The 17,258-nt window shown below is 39.4% G+C and overlaps 8 protein-coding genes and 1 non-coding gene across 9 annotated transcripts; 5 read left to right on the top strand and 4 right to left on the bottom strand.

The window, feature by feature from the left end:
• Positions 1-87: 87 nt before the first annotated feature.
• DI49_5111 (uncharacterized protein) lies at positions 88-1,017 on the top strand (the record flags this gene model as incomplete). The annotated part of the gene is made up of 1 exon (XM_018368108.1): positions 88-1,017. One exon carries the CDS (start codon positions 88-90, stop codon positions 1,015-1,017), a length of 930 nt encoding a protein of 309 aa, XP_018219490.1.
• A 63-nt stretch (positions 1,018-1,080) lies between these two features.
• YPK9 (putative acid anhydride hydrolase) lies at positions 1,081-5,499 on the bottom strand (the record flags this gene model as incomplete). The annotated part of the gene is made up of 1 exon (XM_018368107.1): positions 1,081-5,499. The coding sequence occupies one exon, from the start codon at positions 5,497-5,499 to the stop codon at positions 1,081-1,083; it is 4,419 nt and encodes a 1,472-aa protein (XP_018219489.1).
• Positions 5,500-6,396: 897 nt separating this feature from the next.
• On the top strand, positions 6,397-11,514 carry SNF2 (SWI/SNF catalytic subunit SNF2; the record flags this gene model as incomplete). The annotated part of the gene is made up of 1 exon (XM_018368106.1): positions 6,397-11,514. One exon carries the CDS (start codon positions 6,397-6,399, stop codon positions 11,512-11,514), a length of 5,118 nt encoding a protein of 1,705 aa, XP_018219488.1.
• Positions 11,515-12,111: 597 nt separating this feature from the next.
• On the top strand, positions 12,112-12,184 carry DI49_5108. The gene has a single exon. It is a non-coding gene; the product is annotated as a tRNA-Ala (tRNA).
• Positions 12,185-12,266: 82 nt separating this feature from the next.
• DI49_5107 (uncharacterized protein) lies at positions 12,267-12,980 on the bottom strand (the record flags this gene model as incomplete). The annotated part of the gene is made up of 1 exon (XM_018368105.1): positions 12,267-12,980. The coding sequence occupies one exon, from the start codon at positions 12,978-12,980 to the stop codon at positions 12,267-12,269; it is 714 nt and encodes a 237-aa protein (XP_018219487.1).
• Positions 12,981-13,290: 310 nt separating this feature from the next.
• Positions 13,291-14,256, top strand: MPD1 (protein disulfide isomerase MPD1; the record flags this gene model as incomplete). The annotated part of the gene is made up of 1 exon (XM_018368104.1): positions 13,291-14,256. The coding sequence occupies one exon, from the start codon at positions 13,291-13,293 to the stop codon at positions 14,254-14,256; it is 966 nt and encodes a 321-aa protein (XP_018219486.1).
• Positions 14,257-14,484: 228 nt separating this feature from the next.
• On the top strand, positions 14,485-15,453 carry RRP36 (rRNA-processing protein RRP36; the record flags this gene model as incomplete). The annotated part of the gene is made up of 1 exon (XM_018368103.1): positions 14,485-15,453. One exon carries the CDS (start codon positions 14,485-14,487, stop codon positions 15,451-15,453), a length of 969 nt encoding a protein of 322 aa, XP_018219485.1.
• Positions 15,454-15,665: 212 nt separating this feature from the next.
• On the bottom strand, positions 15,666-16,115 carry RDL2 (thiosulfate sulfurtransferase RDL2; the record flags this gene model as incomplete). Its single annotated transcript, XM_018368102.1, has 1 exon — positions 15,666-16,115. One exon carries the CDS (start codon positions 16,113-16,115, stop codon positions 15,666-15,668), a length of 450 nt encoding a protein of 149 aa, XP_018219484.1.
• Positions 16,116-16,367: 252 nt separating this feature from the next.
• RDL1 (thiosulfate sulfurtransferase RDL1) lies at positions 16,368-16,787 on the bottom strand (the record flags this gene model as incomplete). The annotated part of the gene is made up of 1 exon (XM_018368101.1): positions 16,368-16,787. The coding sequence occupies one exon, from the start codon at positions 16,785-16,787 to the stop codon at positions 16,368-16,370; it is 420 nt and encodes a 139-aa protein (XP_018219483.1).
• Between the last annotated feature and the right edge of the window lie 471 nt (positions 16,788-17,258).

Here is a 17,258-nt window from a genome sequence, read left to right as displayed (position 1 = left end):
CGGAAGAGCCTCTACGTTAGGAGCACAGGACGAAAGGGGAAGAGTTTATCACAAATTGTCATCTCAAGAAATATTTGGAATCGGTAGATGCCTCTTCAATTATTTGGCAGAGATCAAATTGTAGTACATTATGAAAACAATAACATGACTGGCGACGATTCACATAGCCAAGGTGTTCCAAGGTTGTGGGCGAGGAGATTTGCGACCGCACTCAGAACCCTGATGAATAGGCGAATACAGCATGTTACACTTACACATTGGTCTTTGTTAGTTGTATGGGTTACGGGTCTGTGGAAATTTACTAGTCATTATAGACAGTTGTATTCTAGATCAGCCATTTTGGCGACTGTTTGCACAAATATTCTTTTATTTGGCATATCCGATATATTGGCTCAAAGTATAGCTTGCTTTTACTCGTACCGTGTAGATCCTATACCGCAGGTACTCAATGACACCTTTCTCCATGTTCAAGGCAGCCCTGATATAGAAAATGGTGTGGGTTACGAGAGCGATGAACTTTCCATCTTCAACGATTTTACCTCTGAACATAGCTCCTACTCAGATAACGATGACTATCCTGAAGTTGCTACATCGCAAGGTACTTTCAAGACAGACACCTTTGACTTATTTAGGTGGTGCAGTTTCATGTTCTGGGGTTTTTTCATATCATTTTTCCAAGCTCCTTGGTATAAGTTCTTGAATTTTTTTTACACTGAAGATCCCACAGTGGTACAGGTCTTTGAAAGAGTTCTTTCCGACCAGCTGCTTTATTCGCCAGTATCTCTTTACTATTTTTTTATGTTCTCAAACTACGTAATGGAAGGAGGCGATAAATTTACCTTTAGCAAGAAAATTCAAAGGCTGTACATTTCGACACTTGGTTGCAATTACCTGGTATGGCCGTTGGTACAATTTATAAATTTCCTGGTCATGCCCAGAGACTTTCAAGCTCCGTTTAGCTCCTCTGTTGGTGTAGTATGGAATTGCTTTCTTTCGATGAGAAACGCCTCTAAATAGTATTCTAGTTTTAATTATTGATATATAGAATTTACGCATAGCTGCACGGAGAAAACCCCCGCTTTAAACGTCTGTTAATTTTTCCTGCTCTTGTATTAATAGTTTGTACTTTTTGCTACTTTTTCTTTTCTTTAACCAACCTTTCACCGATGGGGGTATATATAGTTGAGCGTAATAATTTATCATCGCCCAGACAATAATAAACATATTGAAATTGTTTGATATTGGGGTGAGTTGTAATTTCTTACCAAAGTACGATTCCGGATTCAAACTCATTAATAACATACTCACACAAATAGAGGCTACAATATCTACAATAAATTCAAAATTCTTTGACATTGGTTCCCTATATGGTGGACCAACGGATAAGATTACAGCGGTCAAAATGTATTGAAAATTCGAGACAAAGAACAAAACAGTGTTATCTGAGGACTCTACAGCATCGTCACCTCCGACAACGGGCTTAATGTACCAGCTCATTTTTTGTACGATTAACCATGGAATTAATTGGAATAAAAACACTATCAATATACTGATCAAAAGAGGAACGAGGATCTTCGGAGAAATTAAGTTAGCTGAGGGTCTTTTCTTAGCTATTTTATCATAGGATTTGGACCAAGACATGCAAATTGCAATCGGAATAATTAATAGTAAATCAATGTACAAAAACTGGAAATCACCCAAATTGGAACCACGGCTGTAAAGTATTGTAATCGTGACAAACTGGATGGCTGAATACAAACTCATGTATTGGAAGCAAGCAAAGGAAGTGACTAACGCAGCACGCCCCTCTCTGATAACATCAAGTACACAACTGATATTGAATACTTTTGAAGTAAACGGAGCAGCAACTGACGCCTCGGCTTCTGAAAGGGAAATACCTACGTCTGCTGCTTTCAAGGCACCACAATCGTTTGCACCATCACCACAAAATCCAACGGTATAGTCTAGGTTTTGCAGTTGTATCATCAATTCATGTTTTTCATCCGGCGACATTCTTGCATAAATGGACGACTTCAACAGAACTTCGTTTAAATACTCTTCAGGTATATCGTTTTCATCTCTGAACAGCAATCTAAAGACATCGCCAGTAACCGCTAAAGTATAATCATTTCTAGATAAAGTCTCAATGTGGTTATTTCCCACTTTAACGGGTTTCAAAGTCATTGTATCCAAAATATTATCTGGTTCATTAACGTCTCTCCATATTATTACAGTTTCACCAGGTAAGGGTGTATCATTTATAGATGGAACGTAAACGTGCGGACATTGTATCAAACCCGCTTCTCTACCGACAGAAATTGCGGTTAGTATGTTATCACCGGTACACATTATCGTTCTAATGTCTGCATCTCGCAGACTTTTTAGAGTTTCTGATGATTCCTTTTTCAATTTATTTTGGAAGATGATGAATCCTAAAAATTCCAGATTTGATTCGACCTCCTCCCTGGAAACTTTCTGAGAGTACAGCCAGGTCCTTTTCGATAAAGTCTTTCCAGCACATGCAATAACTCTATACCCGTTGTGAGTATAGCTACGCAATACATCCTCAAAGTCGGCCGGTAGAGTTGATTTGTTACATATTTCAGAAATTACTTCCGGTGCACCTTTAGTGAATGACCAATACACGTCTTCGTTATTTGGTTTAACAATAACACTCATACGTCTCAATTCGGACAAAAATTCGAAGCTTCTCACTACTCCAAGGAAATTGTGGGGATCATTATCAGTAAACGTATTTTCTGGGTTACTGCCATCAGGGTGGACTACCGCAGGGATAATATCTGAGTTTTCTGGGAAAACATCACCTTCATGTCTTCCTTCATACAACGAATGGAATGTTTGTTTTTGAAAATTCTCTTCATACGACCAGCCTGTGAATTGGAACATTTTAAAGTCCAACGGATCACCAAGCAGGTTCCCATCGACAGATCTCAGTGAATGACATGTTAGTAGTGACATGAAAAAGTTTCTGGATTTGAAGTCTAGTGGAGAATTACAGTCGTTCAAAGAGAATTTGGGAAATACTTGGCGAACATCGTCTAATAATTCTCCAAATTTGTGACCTCTTACCCCTGCTGGTTGCGATATTTGAACCCCCAATACATCTAGGCCATCTTCTGTTAGTGTCCCAGTTTTGTCGAAACACATAACATCGATTTTACCACCTATATTAACTTTCGTAGGAGAAATACAAAAAATACCTTTCTCCTTTAATCTGCTTAAAGCAAAATTTGTCCCAATAGTCAAGGTTGCTGGCAGAGCTGGTGGCACAACAATTGTTATAATATCCAAAGCCCTTAATATCATAGTCTTCTTGTCCAAACCAAGTTTAATAAACTGAAAACAACTAACACAAAAACCAAAAATGGCAATCAGCGACATAAATCCAATATACTTGAATGAATCTTGGTAAAATTTGAAACCAGTCGGTTTGGGGAAGACCATAGATCTAACCAGAGATCCCTTTGTTGTTGAGAAGCCTGTCCTTACAGCCATAGCCAAGGCGGCAGTTTGGCCTGGGGCAATCCTAGCTCTAACTATATTCGTACCGTTATATAGAAACGATTTGGAAACGAAACTCGATATTTGGGTATTTTGAAAATCATCGCACAATTGATACATTGTTTCTTGCGTGGCGGGAAACTTTGAAACAGGTACAGATTCACCCGTTAGCATAGACTCGTTGACTATACAATCACTAGACAGCAAAATAGAATCGCAGGGTAAAATTTTTATATTTGGATCCGATACCTCATATATATCACCTGGAACTAATTCTGAAGAGCTGATGGTTGTCCAAAATTTATCTCTCAAAACACGAACATCGCAATGGAAGTGCGACATTTCGGCCAGGTTCTTTGATATCTTTTTTTGTTCGTTCAATGAATCAAAAATAGATAATACTGAAATCAAAAAAATACACGCTGCGTAATAATAGTATTCGTCTATCCCCCACAGAATTATAGAAAACACTTGAAAGACATAGAATGGGTGCAGCACCTCGTTGAACAGAATTTCTGAAGTAGTCTTCATCCTTAGATTAATTTGATTTTTACCAAATGCAAGCTCTCTGTCTTCTTGGACGCCCTTACTCAACCCATTCGATAAAGTACCTAAATCCACCCAGTCGGGGTCTGTCCAGTTATTATTTGTTTTGAATAGATCGTCTAGTGGTGAGTAAATGAATTTGATATATCTGTATTCAAATGTGATCAAAATCGGTATGTTTGGGTTAACTTCATTAGCATGATGATGGCTGAATGACGTTTCGTTTGTTTCCTCTAGCGGGTTAGAGTATTTCTCGAAAGGCAGAACAGTACTTAATGGTCTGTTATACCACTGTCTATCAATCGGTTGTATGGCAAATTCACCAAATTCATTTTCTATCACGACCCATTCTGCCTTGGCCAATGGCACCTTGACACCATAATATCGCACCCTAAGGTGAGGAAGCCATCTCACCAAAAGGTAAACTAACCCAAAGGACAAGAGACAGCACATGTTGTAGATAAAATTTCTAAACTTGGAGGTTTCATAAGCGGCGATACCAATTACCAAGTCCTCTTCCGCAATGTAAAATCTTTGGTAATGAAGGTTAGGTACATACTGAGGGTAAAACTTTTCATGGTGATCAGGTTTTAAATATTCGCTATGCTGGTTATGGACTTCGTCATGGCCAGAAATACTTCCTCTATTGTTCTCACTTGAAGATCGTCTACTATTCGAGGATTCGAAGGAATGTGTGGAAGATCCGTCCTCTAAAATTTCGTCCGTTTGGCTTTCTAATTCAATGGGGATTCTCTCTCTCGTGGTATATCTYGATAAGCTGGAAGATGAATTCGTGATGGAATGATAAACAGATCCGGCATCCAGATTTCCTGCTAATCGTTGCGGAGCTCTCGAATCGGAACGGCCTCTGCTATTGAAAGCTCTGTAGGAGTTGGCATTTGACATGGACGAAGTTCTGGAGAAACTTCGCATGGAAGAACGTCTAGAGGACGAGCTAGTGCCGTAGATTCTATCTTGTTCGTAAGCAGGGGCTGCATCCCATACCGTGTCATAGTCTGTATTTTCTAGTGTCGAGGACCCTTCGGCATTAAATATTTGTTCTTGTGTAAAGAATCTGAAATGAGAGGGATTCCTGGAAGAGCTTCTTGACTGTTCAGCAGAAGATAACACTAGAGGATCTGACTCAGTCAACCGGCGGCCTCTTTGTTCGAGATTTCCCGACAAACGCGGACTTGGGAGGTTACTTGACTGGAAAGAATGTGGATGATGGAATGACACGATGGAACTTGGCACGGCTTCGAATGTCGCGCCTGCATACGGTTCTGAGTTGTTTTGGTCCAAGACTGTGGCGGATGTTAATGTTGTTGCAGTGGAAGCTGTCGTTGTGGAAGAAAAAGAGGCCCTTGGAGCTCTTCGGTTCCTACTGCTCCTGTGACCATTAGGATTTGTATCTGGCGAGGGAATATCCATCACTGGCGTGTATATATGCAAGGCCTATTCGTCAACTTCAGTTCACAGTTGCTTTTCCTTCAACAGTTGCTGTAATGGACTCTGCGTACTTTTAATTAGTGAACAATCGAACGCCCTTCCACTATTAAACTGTATCGCGTTATTGTCTTCTTGCCCTTTTTTTCCATTTTCCTTTTCTTTTTTTTCAGTATTCTTTTTCTTGATTTCCATTTTTTTTTCATTTTTCCCTTCTTCCTATCCACCCCCTGCTGGCCGCAGTTGCGTTACTTTATATCTATATAAACATGGTATCCTGCGTCCCTTATTTTAAACTGCTTCGGAACCTTTTGATCCTTCACGGTGGCCGCAATTTTGCGATTTTCTTTGTTATATACCTCTCTATTGCGTCAAAAAGTATATGGTTTGCAATGGCTATTTGGGTTGACATGAGAGCGCTTAAAAATGACGAACAAAAAGAAAAAAAAAAGAGAGGAACTGAGACAGGAGTATCATTTAATTTCTAATTACACCTACCCTTATAGTCGGATGTACCTGGGGCTCGTTAAACATGGCACTTTTGTGGATTAAAGCTTGTGTGTTGTTACTGCTGCCAAGAAAAATTAGCCGCCGAAAAACAGTTTGGGTTTTTGTTACCCGTTTTCTACGTTGGTAGTGATCTGTGTTTTTTTTTGGAAGTCGCGTTTTGAAAGACATTATCAACAAAGTGATTAATGAAACGGGGCCATCCTGAGATGGAAGGCTAGAATCTTAAGGTCAAATCCGTACCTAGAGTCCGGACAAACAAACGGGTTACATAAAGTAGGCACGGCGCTTCTTTTTTCTATCCTTCCGCAGGTTCCTTGTTTCGTCTAAGTTGTGATTCTCTGCTATTTCCACGCTCTGGTCGAAAAATCTGCCATGAACATACCACAGCGCCAATTCAGCAAGGAGGAAGTCAACCGCTGCTATTTGAGATGGCAGCAGTTGAGAAACGAGCACGGGATGAATGCTCCAAGCGTACCAGAGTTCATATATCTGACCAAAGTTTTGCAAGTTGCTGCTAAGCAACAACCAGAATTGCAGATGCAGCGTCGACAGCAAGGTATGTCGGTTTCCCAGCAGAACACTGCCTCAGCTTCTCCGAACCAAGTAGACTTGCCAAATAATACGGCCTCGCACATCTCTGCTTCCGCTTCTCCAAATCTGGCTCCAAATATGCCATTGAATGGCAGTGAGCCCTTTGCTACTACTGCTCACCAATCGCCAATCATGTCCGCGCCTATTCCGCTGGACAATAATAGTAATAATAACAATATTCCAGAGCAACGACAGTCCTCGATGACCTCATTAAATGGAAATAACTTTTCACAGCCGGCAGCGAACAACGTGGAAAATGTTGCTGACAAGCCAGCGAACACTACCCATAACGGCTATAACCCGAATATTTCCGAAGGACAGCCCCAAAGTGGCTCGCCGCGGGACCATACTATGCAAGATTTAAATGCGCTTCCAGGTTCTCAAATAAATTCCCCGATGCCTCAGCAAACGCAGATGCAACAGGCTCAGTTTCAAGCACAGCAAGCACAGCAAGTGCAATTCCAAGCACAGCAAGCACAACAAACGCAAGTGCCGCCACAACAGGGAAGAAGATTGCCTATGACAATGTTCACTGCAGAGCAATCCGAATTATTAAAAGCCCAAATCACATCTTTGAAATGTTTAGTAAATAGGAAACCTATTCCACTTGAATTTCAAGCCGTCATTCAAAAATCGATTAATCATCCTCCCGATTTCAAAAGGATGCTACTGTCTTTGAGTGAGTTTGCTAAAAGAAGACAGCCCGTAGATCAAAATGGCCAATTAAATAACAACAAGAGCAACGGCATGCAACAACCCGCTATTGAGGCTGAACATAATAATATCAACCTCGATCAAACTGCGTCCGAAGTTGCAAACAATACACCTTTGGAAGATAAAAATGTTGATGTTACATCCGTTCCATTTATTGGGCCTTCCAACAAACCTGACGTAAATAGTCCGTCCGTTAAAAACTTACAAGCTGTAAGTAATACTCAAACAGCACGGGCCAATTCGAAGATAGAGGAGAATAAGGCTAGCTCAAATGAAGACAAAACCGTATCCATTAGCGATAAAATACTAACCGAACAAAACAAGCCTCCAACACCGCAGAAGCCTGTTCCTTTGAATGTTCTTCAAGAACAATATAAAGAAGGTATAAAAGTGGTTGATATAGACGACCCTGATATGATGGTTGACTCCTTTACGATGCCAAATGTCTGTCAAAGTAATATTGATTATCTGACTTTACTAGCTAATTCTGATCATGCAAGATTTCTGATTGAACCTGGTGTTTTACCGGTTGGTATCGACACGCATACCGCTACTGACATTTATCAAACTTTAATTGCGTTAAATCTTGATGCTACAGTCAATGATTGTCTAGACAAATTATTGGATGATGATTGTGAGGGATCAGTCAAGGAAGACGCCCTTTATGATTATTATGCATTGCAATTGTTACCCCTGCAGAAAGCCGTAAGAGGTCATATTTTGCAATTTGAATGGCACCAAAATTCTTTATTGACCAACACACATCCAAATTTTCTATCTAAAATAAGAAATGTCAACGCCCAAGATGCGTTATTGACAAACCAGCTATACAAAAACCATGAATTACTGAAATTGGAAAGGAAGAAGCTTGAAGTGGTAGCAAGATTGAAATCGATGAATAAATCTGCAATCAACCAATATAACAAAAGACAAGATAAAAAGAATAAAAGGTTGAAATTTGGCCATAGGCTTATTGCCACACATGCTAACTTAGAAAGAGACGAACAAAAGAGAGCCGAAAGAAAGGCAAAGGAACGTCTACAGGCATTGAAAGCAAATGATGAAGAAGCATACATAAAATTATTAGATCAAACAAAAGATACGAGAATTACACATTTGCTGAGACAAACGAACGCGTTTTTGGATTCCTTGACGAGGGCCGTGAAAGATCAACAAAAATACACCAAAGACATGATTGATTCTCATATAAAGGAAACATCGGAAGAAGTTGAGGATTTATCTATGGTGCCAAAGATGAAGGACGAAGAATATGACGAAGACGAGGATAGTGCTAATATCGATTATTATAATGTTGCACACAAAGTCAAAGAAGATATTAAAAAGCAGCCTTCGATCTTGGTTGGTGGCACATTGAAGGACTATCAAATCAAGGGTTTACAGTGGATGGTTTCGCTTTTCAATAACCATTTGAATGGTATATTAGCAGATGAAATGGGTCTCGGTAAGACAATTCAAACTATTTCACTACTTGCGTATTTATATGAAATGAAGAATATTCGTGGTCCATACCTAGTCATTGTTCCTTTATCCACATTGTCGAATTGGAGCAGCGAGTTTGCCAAATGGGCTCCGAGCTTAAGAGCTATATCGTTTAAAGGTTCGCCGAATGAAAGAAAATCCAAACAGGCTTTGATCAGGGCTGGTGAATTTGATGTTGTCTTGACTACCTTCGAATATATCATCAAGGAAAGAGCCCTTCTATCTAAAGTCAAATGGGTCCATATGATTATTGATGAAGGGCATAGAATGAAAAATGCGCAATCCAAACTTTCCTTAACTTTAAACACACATTACCACGCAGATTATAGATTAATTTTGACTGGTACGCCATTACAGAATAACTTACCGGAACTATGGGCCTTACTAAACTTCGTGCTGCCCAAGATTTTCAACTCCGTGAAATCATTTGATGAATGGTTTAATACTCCCTTTGCTAACACTGGTGGGCAAGACAAGATTGGATTGAGCGAAGAAGAAACTCTTCTAGTCATAAGAAGATTGCATAAAGTCCTGAGACCCTTTTTGTTACGTCGTTTGAAAAAGGATGTGGAAAAGGAATTACCAGACAAAGTCGAAAAAGTAGTAAAATGTAAAATGAGTGCACTACAACAAATCATGTACCAACAGATGTTGAAATATCGTCGCTTGTTTATTGGTGACCAAAATAATAAGAAAGTGGTAGGTTTAAGAGGATTCAATAATCAAATCATGCAATTGAAGAAAATCTGTAATCACCCTTTTGTGTTTGAAGAAGTTGAGGACCAAATAAATCCCAACAGAGAAACAAATGACGATATTTGGCGTGTTGCCGGAAAGTTCGAACTATTGGATAGGATTTTACCCAAATTAAAGGCAACAGGCCACAGGGTACTGATTTTTTTTCAAATGACCCAAATTATGGATATTATGGAAGATTTTTTAAGGTACATTAATATCAAGTATTTAAGACTTGATGGTCATACGAAATCTGACGAACGTAGTGAATTGTTACGTCTATTTAATGCGCCAAACTCGGAATATCTGTGCTTTATCTTGTCAACAAGAGCAGGTGGTCTGGGGTTGAATTTGCAAACTGCAGACACCGTTATTATTTTTGATACCGATTGGAATCCACATCAAGATTTGCAAGCGCAAGATAGAGCGCACAGAATCGGCCAGAAGAATGAAGTTAGGATTTTAAGATTGATCACTACTAATTCCGTCGAAGAAGTCATTTTGGAAAGGGCTTACAAAAAGCTAGATATTGACGGTAAAGTTATTCAAGCAGGTAAGTTCGATAACAAGTCTACCTCAGAGGAACAAGAAGCTTTATTGAGATCCTTGTTGGATGCAGAAGAAGAACGTAGAAAGAAAAGAGAGTCTGGCGTTGAAGAGGAAGAGGAGCTGAAAGATTCAGAGATTAATGAAATTCTTGCAAGAAGCGACGGCGAAATGGTTACACTTGCCAAGATGGACGAAGAAAGATCAAAGAGGGAAGAGGAACTAGGGGCAAGAAGCCGTCTTTTGGAAAAATGTGAATTACCAGATATCTACAGTAGAGATATCGGCGCGGAACTCAAGCGCGAAGAATCAGAATCAGCTGCTGTTTACAATGGAAGGGGTGCGAGAGAACGCAAGACAGCGACTTACAGTGATAATATGTCTGAAGAGCAGTGGTTGAGACAGTTCGAAGTTAGCGATGATGAGAGAAATGAGAAGAGGGCAAGGAAACTAAGAAAAGAATACGAGGCCAAAAGTGAGACAGTCAATGAGGATGCTGAGATCAAGGGTGAATACATTGATATTGAAAATGGTGAAGCTGAAAATAATCAAGACTCCATTGAGCACCATGTAGATACAGATCCGGTTATGAATGATGATGAATCCATCTCTAAAAAGAGAAAAGCTGGGAGACCGCGAGGAAGGCCTAAAAAAGTCAAGCTCGAGACACCTGAAGATGGTGAACCATTAACACTTGAATCGAGCCCCGTGACTGGCGATAATTCGCCAAGTGAGGGCTTTGTGGACGTTCCAAAACCACAAACTGCAGGCAAAACATCTGTTAAGTCTGCCAGAACCTCAGCGAGGGGCCGTGGAAGAGGCCGGGGTCGTGGTCGTGGTCGTGGAAGAGGAAGAGGAAGACCGCCAAAGGTAAGAAATGGCCTTGATTATGTTCGCACACCTGCTGGTGCCACTACTCCTATTGATATAAGAGAAAAAGTTGCCAAACAAGCCCAAGCGTTGTACGACTTTGCTCTTAACTATAAAAATGAAGCTGGAAGAAAACTTTCCGATATTTTCTTGGCTAAACCCTCTAAAGTGTTATATCCGGATTACTACTTAATTATCAAGTACCCTATTGCCTTTGATAATATCAGTACTCATATGGATCTATTAGCTTACAACTCTCTCAAAGAGACCCTTCAAGATTTTTATTTGATTTTCTCTAATGCCAGAATATACAATACTGAGGGCTCAGTGGTGTATGACGACTCTTTGGAACTGGAAAAAGTGGTTATGGACAAATACCATGAGATAATGGGTGATGACACACCAATCAGTTTTACTGAATTTGATGAACAGTATGCTACTAAACCACTAGCGTTGCCTCCTATTGTACCTTCAACCCTCGCCGAATCTCTTGCTGATGAGGCGGATGAGACCATGACAGAAACAAGTATATAGCGCTTTTTAGTAATATAAACACTCCTGGTTTTCAGGGAAATGAAACACTAGTTTAATTGTTTTTTTATCAAAAATGGTAACCACCGATAAAGGATTATATTATATATAAGCCTTATATTCAGCTTTTGGTGAAATCTTTTTATGTGTTTACAATTTTTCTGGAGTATATGTGGTGACAAGAGGCCGTTGGCCAGCAGAAATTGTAAACAAATACGGCTGTTATACCTAAATATAAAATTTAACCGTCTCAAAACAAGCAATATGTTCTCTCATCTTTCAAGCAGGACTTGTTCCGATAATTAAGCCAGTATATGTGCCTGCTTTCAATCTCAAAGCAATTAAATTATGTTGAGATACCTATTTGTGGGCACGTATCTGAATTAAAATTTTGAAGGCTTGACAAAATGGATGAATGAATAGAAAAAACCGTCTGCAAATTACAGCTTTCTTTTCTCAGTTGACATGTAGTGATGGAAATATCCACAGGAAAACGAGGCGCGCTATAACAGGCTGTCTTAACGTACACCAAACTCTCTAATAGATAATAAAACTCAGGACGCAATACAACAAATTTYGAAATGTTATTCAAAATTAAGTGGGCACATGGCGCAGTTGGTAGCGCGCTTCCCTTGCAAGGAAGAGGTCATCGGTTCGATTCCGGTTGCGTCCAATTTTTTGATGATATCACGCATGGGGGGATTTACACAACTTTGCATTCCACTAATATAAAACTATATAGTAACAACAATCTTTCAAGCTTCTACATTGTCTAGTTGCCTCTCAAATTCTTCAAAAGTTATAGAACTTTTGTCACCTTCATACCTTATCACTTCAATGAAATAACTTTCAAAACTATCCATTACCTCGCTAATATTACCCCAGTATCCTGCTTTTTCAATCAAGTTAACAAACGTGTCTTCTTTACTCCAGTGCTGTTCAGGCATGACGTCAGGTAGAAAAGTCGCACTGCATGTTGTTCCTGTTTTCGGGTGCTTGAAATACAGTTCAATACCATGCTTTCCGAGTTCCCAATCAAAAATGTCACCGCTTGGATTATCCCCGCCTTGGAAAATGGTTTTGAAATGGCCCAGAATATTGCAACTACATTTTAAATCGGTTAATTCTCTTTTCTGAATAGGAGAAAACCTCCTATCTTCTAGAGCAGCAATTAAAGAATATCTCTTAATACCGGACGCTATTGGCATTTTCGCAAATGTACCAATGCAACCTCTGAGCATATAGTTCTCTTGGGTTGAGCTCCCATTATGGTGCTTATCCGATCTTTTCTTCCAAGTTATGAACAATGACGTTTTTTCGTTGTAGTCTATTTTAAAGTCGGGATATAGATTTTTTGCAATTTCTTTTAAAGAAAGATTAGATGTTTCCCCCGGATTCAAATGAGAATACAGCTGGTAAAAGGCATAGAACGCGAATGGCGATGAACCTTTAGCGACTTCTATTGACATCTTTGCAAAATATATGGTTTTTTGATTTTCCAATCACTCAACAAGCGTCATAGAAGTCATTTCTTGCTCCAACAAAACATGTAGATCACTATGTTAATGTGCAGTTCCGTTTTATATTCTTCTTATCGCCCGTAGTATGATATTTCCTATCCCTTGAAAAAAGGGCTGTCGTTCGAACCTCGCGAGGTTACGAAACTTATAATGAAAGTTGACACGTAAATGGTAGATATCCTGAAAAAAATATTTTTTGGAATATTTTCCAAGGGCAAAGATCTAGTGAACAGCAGAAGAAAGAAACCTCTAATAAAGAATGCTAATCCATCATATTTATAAGTTTCTTCTAAGTCTTTTCATTATTGATTTAGTGAAAGCTCAGAGCTTTTACGACTCTGATTTGCACATACTTGAACTAACACCGAAGAACTTTGATAAAGCCGTTCATAATACAAACTATACTACACTAGTAGAGTTCTATGCCCCATGGTGTGGCCATTGTAAGCAGCTGTCAAGCACATTTCGTAAAGCAGCAAAGAAATTGGACGGTTTAGTTCAAGTCGCTGCGGTAAACTGTGACCTAAACAAAAATAAAGGTTTATGCGCTAAATACGGTGTCGAGGGATTCCCCACATTAAAGGTATTCAGACCCCCTAAACTGGATCTATCCAAGCCAATGACTGATGCCAGGAACAGTTTCAAAAGTCATTCTGATGAAGCATATACAGGCGCAAGGACCATCGCGCCTATCGTCGACTTTTCTCTTTCAAGAATAAGATCATACGTTAAGAAGCTTGTCCGTATAGAAAAACTTGGATCTCTGCTCGAAAAATCTCCCAAACTTTCCGTAGTTTTATTTTCCAAACAAGACAAACTTTCACCAGTCTATAAAAGTATTGCTCTTGATTGGTTGGGCAAATTCGATTTTTATTCTATCACAAACAAGAAGCTGATGGAAGTAGCTGGTGTGAGTCCACCTTATGAAAAAATTCCAAAGATTTTCAAATATTTGCAGGAAATGGTTCCTGAACAACAACAAAGCGAAAAGAGTAAGCTGGTCGTTTTCGATGCTGCCAAAGATGAGTTTTGGGAGTACAACGAAAGTGCAATCAACAAACTTGGTGTTTCTAAATTTTTCCACGACACTTTTGATATTTCGCCAAACGAAGGCCCGCTCAGTAAACGCTTCGAATATATCAATTATTTAAAGACTGGTAAGAAACCAAGCAAGATGAAGAATTTTCAACCAAGAAGCAAAGACGTCAAGCATGACGAATTATAAAAGCTTCAAATGCCACTAAATAATGCATATCCGCTTAAATACATATATACGTATGTGCGTAAGTCCATCCATCTTCGATAGAGATGCTAATTCTATGACCATGGCCATTAATGGTTTTTTCATCTGGGCGGTTAAATAGTAACAGCCAGGTCCTTACCCGCTTTGAAAATTTTTAGGCGATGAGCTAAGCAAAAAAAATAGGATAAGAAAGCGAGCATTCGGGTTGAAATGAGAGTATTTAACAAAAGAACTGGGCAGAGCAAAGTAAAGCACCAGGAAGCTGAAATGTCGTATTACTTTAAAAATTTGAAGCCGGATTTGAATTCTGATGGAGAGGAAGATGACGGGGAGTCATTGGAGGAAATACTGGCCAAAAGAAATAACCAAGTGGCCGAGGAACAAGAATCAAGCGACGATGAGTTAAAAACGTTGTCTTTCAGCTCTTTAAAAAAAGCTGAGACGTTGATGGACGAAGAGGATTCGAAGGATAAAAAGCCAATCCACAGAAAACGGACTGCCACTGCATACAAAAAAAAAAGCTTTGACGAAGATAACGGAAGTGCACGTGGATCAGAAGAAGAGGAGGATGTGGGGTTTTTCGAAGAGGATAGTGAAAATGAGAGCCGTTATGGTCACCGAAAGGGTTCGGGAAAGAAAGGTAAGCACGCACCAACAGAACAGTCCTCCAAAAAGAGAGCATCTCGAGTAAGAGATATTCCAGGATTGGAAATACCGAGAAACATGAGATCAAATCTTTACCAGGACATTAGGTTTGACCGGTCCACAGGTAAAGCCACTGATACCTCTGTTATAAGAAAGCGTTACCAATTTTTAGACGAATATAGGGAAAATGAAATAGGTGAATTACAGAAAGTACTAAAAGATCGAAAATTTCTATCTAAAATAGACCAAGGAGATCGTGAAGAAATGGAACAAAGGTTGAAAAGTATGAAATCTAGACTACAATCGATGAAAAACAAAGACCTCGAGCGTAACATTCTTAAGGACTATGAAAACGACTTGAATAAAGACAATAATACAAGGTATCATTTGAAGGAGTCTGAGAAACGTAAAGTGGTACAGAAGTGGAAGTTTGATCACATGAAGACTAAACAACGTGAGAAGGTTATGGAAAGAAAGAGGAAGAAAAGATTGGGTAAGGAGTTCAAACAATTTGAATTTCATAATAGTAAGTAAAATATTTAAATAAAAAAAATTCACATCTAATTAACATTTGAAGAAAAACGAAGAAAACACTCATTTAGATTTTTTATGTACACAGAAGCCTAGCACTTAGGAAAGAAATGGAACAAAGAAAAAGGTAAAAAGAAAAGTCGAGATAAGAAATTGTCTATATACAGGGTATATTCGATTATACGCTTTGTAAACCTCCTTCTTTTCTCTCTCTCTTATTTGTTGGGTTTAACGTCGGCACCACCCTTAGCTAACCAGTCAGTGATGGAACCAGGATAAATACCGGTGTTTTCGTACCCATAAGACCTAGCCAATTCTTCTGCAGTCTTTGCTCTTACACCCTTTGCACAAAGAAAAATCAACTCTTTGTTTTGAGGAGGTTTATCAAATTGAAAGATCTTGTGAAAGTCCTTTTCGGGCAATCCAAGAGCACCAGGGGCACTGTTTACTGGAATATTTATTGTTGTTGGCATCTTATAATCTTCCACTTCTTTGGGTTCCCTCACATCAACGAGTAGCTTTGTATCATTAGGATGTTCCACCAGATTCTTAACCTGTTCAAAACTATAAATTTTTGGGGCCTTTGTTGTGAACGTCCTCAAGATTAGCGAAGGCGAGTTTGCTGAGATTGTTCTCGAGAGTATACCTGTACTGTGTCTAAACATCACTGATCCTTTTTTCTTCTAGCTTGTTCTTGGTTGTTTGGCACTATCGCTCTCTTGTTCATCCCAAACTAAGTTTTGGAAGTTTTTTTATACTTTTGATTTCTTTGCGCCGCCAACTCAACCATCAGGCCAAATGCAATAGATAGATAAGATAAATGATAGAAAATATATATTTGACTTTGCTAACTTATAAAAATACGCAAGGGATCTAATGTCCCTTGTTCCTGGGATCATAGTTTAGAGCATATATAGCTAAATATTAAGTTTGTCACCTCCATGAGCGACCCAATCGTTCATTGAACCAGGGTAAAGTGAAGTGTTCGAATAACCATTGGTGTGGGCAACTTTTTGAGCTTCATCTCCACGTTTACCAGATGCACAATAGAAAATCAGTTCTTTTTCAGTGTCAGGTTTTGGAATGCCGGTTTGTTCCTTGAATTCGAGCGAGTCCAAGGCAAACGCATCAGGGTGCGATCTATATGGCACGTTAATAGAGCCAGGAATACGAACCACAGAGTACTCAGATGGTTCTCTAACGTCTACCAACACTACATTGGGGTCATGTTTTTCCACAATTCTTTTCATGTCTTCAAATTTATAAGAGGTAATGCCCGAGGCGACATCACTTTGATTATCGGTTCCGTTCCAAGCATTCAATACAGCCTTCCACATTTTTATATAGCCTTTTGGATTGTTACACACTCAGAATAAAATGCGGGTCAAGAAACGTCTAGGTTATGATCAAACTTCTGCTCTCTTTTATAGACTTCCATAGCATTTCCCCTTACTTTCCTCTTCGCGAATGGTAATTCTCTTACAAAAAAAGATCGACGAAGAGTGGTTCCGACATGACTTATAGAACCCCAACAGGAAGCTATGTATCCCGGAAAGAATTCTAAAATAGAAATGTGCTACGGCGCAGGTTTCAGTTCACTTTTATGAAGCTCAAGAGGCCGGGAAGGGAGTTTCCAGACGCATTTCCTTCCACTTAGTCATCATTGCTAGGGTTTAACGTACGCTGCCCGGGACGGCATTTGCTGTTGTAAGCCACGTAAAAATGCAAATGGACGTATCCGCCGTGAATATTATACACTAAACTATGCTACATGCCTTCAGGCAGGTGGGTTGTGTTATGGCATGTGG

The sequence above is a fragment of the Saccharomyces eubayanus genome, chromosome VIII (genome assembly GCF_001298625.1).
Source record: "Saccharomyces eubayanus strain FM1318 chromosome VIII, whole genome shotgun sequence".
Taxonomy (NCBI): domain Eukaryota; kingdom Fungi; phylum Ascomycota; class Saccharomycetes; order Saccharomycetales; family Saccharomycetaceae; genus Saccharomyces; species Saccharomyces eubayanus.
This window is presented reverse-complemented; position numbering and strand designations above follow the sequence as displayed.